This window comes from Microtus ochrogaster, unplaced genomic scaffold (genome assembly GCF_000317375.1).
Source record: "Microtus ochrogaster isolate Prairie Vole_2 unplaced genomic scaffold, MicOch1.0 UNK225, whole genome shotgun sequence".
Classification (NCBI taxonomy): domain Eukaryota; kingdom Metazoa; phylum Chordata; class Mammalia; order Rodentia; family Cricetidae; genus Microtus; species Microtus ochrogaster.
This window is the reverse complement of record NW_004949323.1, coordinates 8,772-16,273: the sequence shown is the minus strand read 5'-3', so window position 1 is coordinate 16,273 and position 7,502 is coordinate 8,772. Positions and strand designations below refer to the sequence as shown.

At 41.7% G+C, this 7,502-nt stretch overlaps 1 protein-coding gene across 1 annotated transcript in view; it reads right to left on the bottom strand.

Moving 5' to 3' along the window:
* Positions 1-921: 921 nt before the first annotated feature.
* The window catches only part of LOC101988348 (saoe class I histocompatibility antigen, A alpha chain-like), an 8,561-nt gene continuing 1,980 nt past the window's right edge, over positions 922-7,502 (bottom strand). The window contains exons 2-3 of the mRNA XM_026778505.1: positions 1,454-1,990; positions 922-1,214 (exon numbers count right to left, since the gene is read on the bottom strand). Coding sequence (XP_026634306.1) covers positions 922-1,214; positions 1,454-1,990 — 830 coding nt within the window. The remainder of the gene's footprint in view (positions 1,215-1,453; positions 1,991-7,502) is intronic.

The window sequence follows — 7,502 nt, the reverse complement described above, 5'->3', positions numbered from 1 at the left end:
CTGGAATTGCTGTTGTTGGTGCTCATGTGATAGACCTCATGCCATGTAGAGGAAGACAACTACCCTGGTTCCCAGCACTGCAGTCTCAGAGGCAATGTTATCATCCATTCCAAGGGCAGTGCAGCTCTCAGCTGCCATTCCACTCCATAGGGAGAAAGCAGGCCACATCAGCACTTTCCCTGCATGGATGGTTTAGCTTCATTTGCATGTTTTATATCCCACAGCAGGAACCATGAAACTGATCCTCCCAAATTCATCTTTGGTCCTGCTGAGTTCCCACTCAGGTGTCAAGTGTTTTATTACCTTATCTGTAGAGATATGAACACATCTATTCACCCTTGATAAGACACCAGCACCCGACCAAAGGGGGAGTCCATCCAAGTCTATCTTTGCCATCTAACACTAGTTTGGCAATCCCATAAAGTTATTGACAGTTACTTTCAGGCACACAGGTGAGGAGTTACTTAATACTCACTAACATCACAGAAAAGTGCACTCCAGCATGAATGACAGCTCACAAAACCTGCCTCACTAGAGCTTACCACCACTTTATTCCATCAGTTAACTTCTCCCCTTCCCCATCCTGACTGTCCTGGAGTTGGCGATGTAGGTGAGGCTGGCCTCGAACTCACTCATCCTCCTACTCCTCAAAAGCTGGGAGTAAAGGCATCAGCCCCTGCACCCTGCCCATCAATTAACCTTCTAACTCCTGTATACACTAGTAACTCTGTACCAGGTGCAGCTGGTAGGATTCCATGTGATTGGGGAACATAGGATGGTGTGAATGGCTAGATTCCCCAGCTACTCTGATTTTGAAGCAGCCCATATCATGCCTGGGGGACAGTACTTCACAATAACTGGCTTAGGAATTAGACCCCATTCTCTTTTATTCCCATAAACTCTGCTCAAGTGCTGATAGAGCTACCCCCATGTACCTGCACGCTGCAGCACCTCCTTCCCTTCATCCAAATATTTGAGAAGCCACTCCACGCATGTGCCCTCCAAGAAAGACCTCCATAACATTGCAGTACCAGCTGCCTCCCACTTGCGCCTGGTGATTTGGGCCTCCTTAGTATCCACCGCGATCCAGGAGCGCAGGTCCTCAGTCAGAGAGATGTAATCCTGGCCTTCATAAGCGACATGCTTATACCCACGGAGGAGGCGGTGGTCTGGCCCTACGTCGCAGCCACTCAGCCACTGGATAGTATGAGACCCTGTTGCAATCAGGGAAATCATCAAGGTCTGCTAGGTTAGCCCCACTCATTGTACAATAGCTTTCATTTGATTAGTCAAAGCCTATTACCCAGTGAAATGAAACCCCGATAAATTTCTTCAGGTTTGTCCAGAATGACAGGAACTTGCAAATTTCACTAATCCAAGGTATGTTTCGAAGACCCTAGGAAATGTGGAGACTGTAGACTAGCCCTCCGAGTCTAGGGTCATTCAACATTACCTTTCTGGCTATGGTAGCCAAACAGGGACCACAGGTCGACTTGGCCAGCTATTAAGATGCGCCTGCTGATGCGAGTCAGCTCCTCCAAATGCTCTGCGTCCTCTGCCATAAATTGAACCCGCGGCTCCACCCGCTGACTCGCCGCTTTGCTATCGAAGCTCAAGATCTGCGTGTTGTCTACGTAGCACACGACAATGATCCGAGGTTTACGGAACTCAGGATTGTACAAAGAGGTGGTGAAATACCGCAGGGAGTGTGAGCCTACCAGTGGCCCGAGCTGACCCTGAACCCAGCTGGACCGAGGAACGGGTGCACCGGCTGGGAAGGGTGCAGGGCCCTGGGTTCCGGACACGGACTGAAGACGGGAGCTTGGCCGAGGCTGCCCATCTCGAGGAGAGGGAAGGTCTGGTTGGACGAATGTGGAGACATGGCTTTCTGGGTGCGGTCCCGGACGGGAGCCCTTGATCCTCCCTGCCGAGGTGGTTTCTCTCTCCACCTGGTACTCACCAGCATGGCTCTGAGTTGGGGCTAGGGCATCTGCAAACAACAGAACAAGAGCAAAAGGCACCGTGAACCTCATCTTCAGTGTTTAGAGAACCTGAAGGGTTTGGGTCTTTGTTCCTCTCTGTGGAGTTTTATGGCGTTGTGGGTGTGTGGGGACGGATCAAGATGATTCTGAGCGGTTCTCTGAAATTCTCACATACAGCAGAAATGAAAGTGTGGGTGTCCAAACATTACTGGGGAGTAAAAGGTTCCCGTTTACGAATTCTTCTTTATTAAAAAAGAAAAAAAATAAGGCTAAAAGCAAAAACAACAGCAAAACCAGACTCAGAAGGATGCTGTAGTACCATTTCATTAGTTTTGGCAGGGGTTGGGGTTGGGGGTTGATGAGAACAGCTCTTGCAAGCATTAATCTTGGAGTAATATAGAGAGGAGAGTAATGCCTTTGAGTTAGGGTCAGTAATGGAGTATTGTAAACAGCTGTAGAAAGTGTAGAGGAAAAAAACATGCAGTTAAAGCACCATTGCACATAAAATAAAAATAATAACATTTTTTTTTTTTTTGGTTTTTCGAGACAGGGTTTCTCTGTGGTTTTGGAGCCTGTCCTGGAACTAGCTCTGTAGACCAGGCTGGTCTGTAGAAAGGCGTGCGCCACCACCGCCCGGCAATAATAACAAATTTTTAAAAAGAACACCAGGCCACGTGGTGGTGGCGCATGTTTTTAATCCCAGCACTCTGAGGCAGAGGCAGGCAGATCACTGTGAGTTTGAGGCCAGCCAGTGTGGAGACACAGAACTGGCTTAGAGTGCAGGCTCCTCCTGGACATGAGATGAAGTTGAAAAATGACTGCTTGGCAGACCAAGCATAGACAGAAGCATATTTTCTCTGCTCATTTCTCAAAGTTCTGTCAGAATCTGTACACTTGATGAGGAAGTGGCTTTAGAGTTCAGTCCATCAAGCCCCACCAAATATAGATTAAGAAAGTGCTTTGCTTCTGTATATTTTTTGCTTTGTTTCTTTATACTTCATTTTATTATGTATACTGCTTTTTATTGAGACATTGTTTTATGCAGGGTGAGGTGAGAGTATCTCATGACCATCTACATGGGTAAGGAGGGTTTGAGGGTTAAGGTACTGTTTTTTAGACTGTATAAAAGACCATGCAAAATAAAGCTTGTTATGCAATTGTTCATACTCATTGTCCCCTGTGTCCTGATTTGTGTGAGACCCTTACCCAGAGATCCAAACGCACTAGACATTTACAAGCCAGGACTGCCAAGGATATACAGAGAAACCCTGTCTCGAAAAACCAAAATCCAAAACCAAACCAAAGGAAACAAACAAAAAACCCAAACATCTGTATTATGGACTGATTAGATTAGTTTGTGGACTGATTAGATTGGTTAGATTGTCACTGATACAGAGAGCCAAAATGTCTTGGGCTATCCTAGCCCCTTAAATATCCATTATTAATCCCCTCTCTGTGTAACCTGACATCCTTGTGATAATTAGGTAAATCATTTTGGAATGTACAAACAGACAGACTCCTAGAGTCAACCAACCCATGTCATCAGATAACATCTGAGGTCTGTAACAGAGATTCCCTACATTTATATAACCTGCATGTCTGATGTTTCCACAAATATATTTTAAGATGTGTTGTCTATGCCTTTTTTTGTTCTGTTACTATGCAAACTTCATAAAATTGCTACTATTTTAGAACAAAGAATTTTTTCTAAAGTAACTGAAATCTGTGTCCCAGGCTATTATCACTTATATTTGACTCCAGAATAAACTCCCTTTGAGTTGTGATCTGTGTTTTTATTTTTCATATTCACAGTGTATCATGAGTTTTTTATTTACATAAGAAACATAGATGATTATGACTGTATCTTTCCACTGTAGTGGGAATCTAGTAGAGTCATTGTTTCTAGGACGAACACTAGAATGTGATAATTCTTTCTCCTGGTATCTAGCATATCTAGTTTGTTGAACATATCTAGATCTTGAAGAAATCATGGTAGAGAACAGTGATGGTTTTCTCTAATTATGATGCTTTTCTGATGAAGTTTTCCATCCCTTGCATGACTTTGGTCATAAGATTGTTTGGGCACACTTGGAGGTCTTGAGTTACTAGGTACTGCAACAGTACACAACATGGATTAAAGTTGTGGGAGTGTGATAGTTTTCTTCAAAGAACATATAGTAAAGGGGCTTTGGTATGAGGAACTTGTTGTGCTTGCTCTAAACATAACCTTTGTGTACAAGCGATAAATAATCTCTGAACAGAGGTTTGAGGTTCAGTACACAGAAACTGTTCCCCCTGCTGCCAGAGAGCCTAAAATCACATTCAGGGGTGCCTCTCCTTCTTTGAACACCCAACATTCTACAATGTCACAAGTAGTGACAATAAATTCATTAAGTGTGATGGTTTCTATTTTAGGAGTTTGTAACATAATTCTGCTTTTCTTGTTACTCTAACTGAAGAAAACACATGCTCTTTTATTGTAATCTTAATTACTAATATTAACTGAAATGTGACACAACACACAGTAAATATATGCATATATGAGGGTTATAGAATAGATAGATGCAAAGGTTAAGGAGGCTGCAGTAGTATTTCATGATGCTTCAGAAGTGGGCTTATAGCAATGTAAATAGGGGGCTATAGAGATGGCTCAGGTTAAGAGCATTCATTGCTTTTGTAGAGGACCTGGGTTTGATTCTCAGCACCCACATGGTGGCTCACAAGCATCTGTAACTCCAGTTCCAGGGTATCTGATGCCCTCTTCTGGCCTCTGCAGGCACCAGGTATATACCTGGTGCATGGACATACATGCAAGCAAAAATTCATACACAGAAAATAAAAATAACCCTTAAAGAAATGTAAAGAGTCTTTTTAATATGGTAGGGAACTCAATGCACAGAAGAAGCTGCTGCTCTAGAGTCAGACACTGAGCAGAAGACTGAAAAATGACTCTAGCTGCAGAGGTAAAAGGTGGGATCAGATCTAGGGAAAGGAATGGACAGATGGATGGACAGAGATGCAGATGGATGAAAGGAAGATGAGTAAATTATAGTAAAACAGTTCACATCAGCATAGTCAGGCTGAAGCCCCAGGGACAGTGTGGAGTTCTCTGTCAGTCACTGGTCCACACACTGAGTGTCAAATGACAGATTGGTGTGGGGTCCATGACATTACAGTGCTGGGTGTTCATGTCTTTCTGGGATTTTGATGAAGATATATTGTTGACTGAAATTTTCGTTATGCCCAGTCCTGAAGCCATTCAGTCCCAAAGTAACACACAGAGGCCTACACTAATTTTAAACTGGTTGGCGTCTTAGTTCAGGCTTCTTATTAATTAACTCATATCTTACATTAACCCATAATTCTTGTCTGTGTTAGCCATGTTCTTGGTACCTTTTATCAGTGAGGCATTCTCATCTTGCTTCCTCTGCATCTGAGTGACGACTACAGACTGAGCCTTTCTTCTTCTCAGAATTCTTCTCGTTACCCTGACTATACTTCCTGCCTGGCTACTAGCCAATCAGAGTTTAATTACATGAATACAAGGGAGAAATCTTTAGAGGGTACAAAACTATTATCACACAGTACTGCCCCCCCTTTATTTTTCTTTTTAAAACAAAAACTCTGAATCTAATCCCCTTGTTTAGCTTTTTTTTCCTGACCATTATCCATAACAACTTGTATCTAATACTCTAAACCAAAGAAAACATCTATAATCTATTTTTCTGCAATGTGGGCATAGTTTTCTAGGCACTTCCTGCTGATTGGGTGGGGGGTACCGATAATCTCATGGGGACCTAAGGAAAATTTAGGATTATGGTCAAGTCCTGACTGGAATAGTCTGTGAAGTTTGATCATCTCAGCCAGGAGTTCTAGATGTAGAACTCAGAGGAAACGCCAACAGAGGTCCTCTGAAATGTTGGATCATCTGGGTCATTCACATCTACTGGAGATTTTTTAGGTGATCTTCCTTGATCAAACCGGATTTTTCTTAACCAAGAATGAATCCATAGTCCTCATTTCCTATGGAAACAAAATCAAAACCTTTTCTCCAAAGTAACATATCTTTTGATTTCGATTTTGAACTCAAGGCATTTTTCAAAATATATTGTGTTCCATTAATCCAGTAGCATTTATAATCAAATACCTTTTAGCAGCTGTTGCTCCTTCCTCAGTTATCAAACAATTCAAAGTCAACACAATAGCATACAGTATCCAGACTCTCTGTGTATTTTACATCTTTACATGGCTTTATTTTAAACTCTATTTTTTATTTTATTTTTAATTTTTGTTTTTTTTGAGACAAGGTTCCTCTGTGTATCTATGACTGTACTAGAACTCAAGTTGTTTCTCAGGCTGGCCTTGAATTTACAGAGATCCACCTGCCTCTGACTCCCAAGTGCTGGGATTAATAGTTGTGCTATCACACCCAACTACTCTCTTTTTTCTTTTTTTTTAAAGGACTTTATCCTTTTTCTTTTCTTTCCAAAGTCTACATGTATTTTTAAACACACTGTAAAATATTTAGAGGGTTTTTTTCTTCTTAATCTATCTTTACTGTATATTTCTTTTTTTTCTGACCACGTGAGTCTTTAATTTGCTAAGTAAATGATATGGCTAGGATTAAAGCTGTGGCTTTGACAGTTGGATCCACCCATTTCTTTAGCTTTCTGAGAGTCTAGTTTCATGTCAGAGGTACTGGTAGGAACCATGTTTATTGCCAAAACTCTAGGGAGTTTCAAGGTCCCTGCCACCATCAAGAAGCATGCTGACAGCTATTCACCAATACCATTTAAGTGTTTCATGGTGGGGACTCTTAAAAGAGCTACAAGATTTTTTTTTCTCACCACTTTTATTCAATGTGTCAACAATGTAAGAAAGCAAGAAAGGGGGCATTAAATAAGGGGGAAAGAGAAAAATGTCTTTTCACAGATGTCACTTTCTGATTCTAAAAAATCATTAAAGAGCAATTAAAATCCATAAAGAAGTTTTCAGTAAGGTCACAAAACATACACAAAGTAAAAATAATAACAATCAGTTACTCATTCCTATATTAGTAATTAACTATTGAGATTTGGAAAGTTAATTGAATCAAAACAAAAAGAAACCTGAACAAACAGAAAGATACCCAGTCATCAGAAAAGACCCAATATTGTTAAAATATAAACAGGCTTTCTTTGAAGAAATTTTCAGGTTGTTTTTCAGAGCTATGGAAAGATACAGAGGGAGGAATGGGTGAAATAAATCAGAGGAGGAAAGAGATGATGACTCTGGTATCTAGACTGTCTAGAAGGGTACAGGAATCAGTCTGTGCGTTCAAACAGAATCGGGAACTCACCAAGGCCAGCTGGACTGGTTCTGAAAAAGCATGGGATAAAACCGGACTCGCTGAACATAGCGGACAATGAGGACTGCTGAGAACTCAAGAACAATGGCACTGGGTTTTGATCCTACTGCACGTACTGGCTTTGTGGGAGCCTAGGCTGTTTGGATGCTCACCTTACTAAACCTGGATGGAGG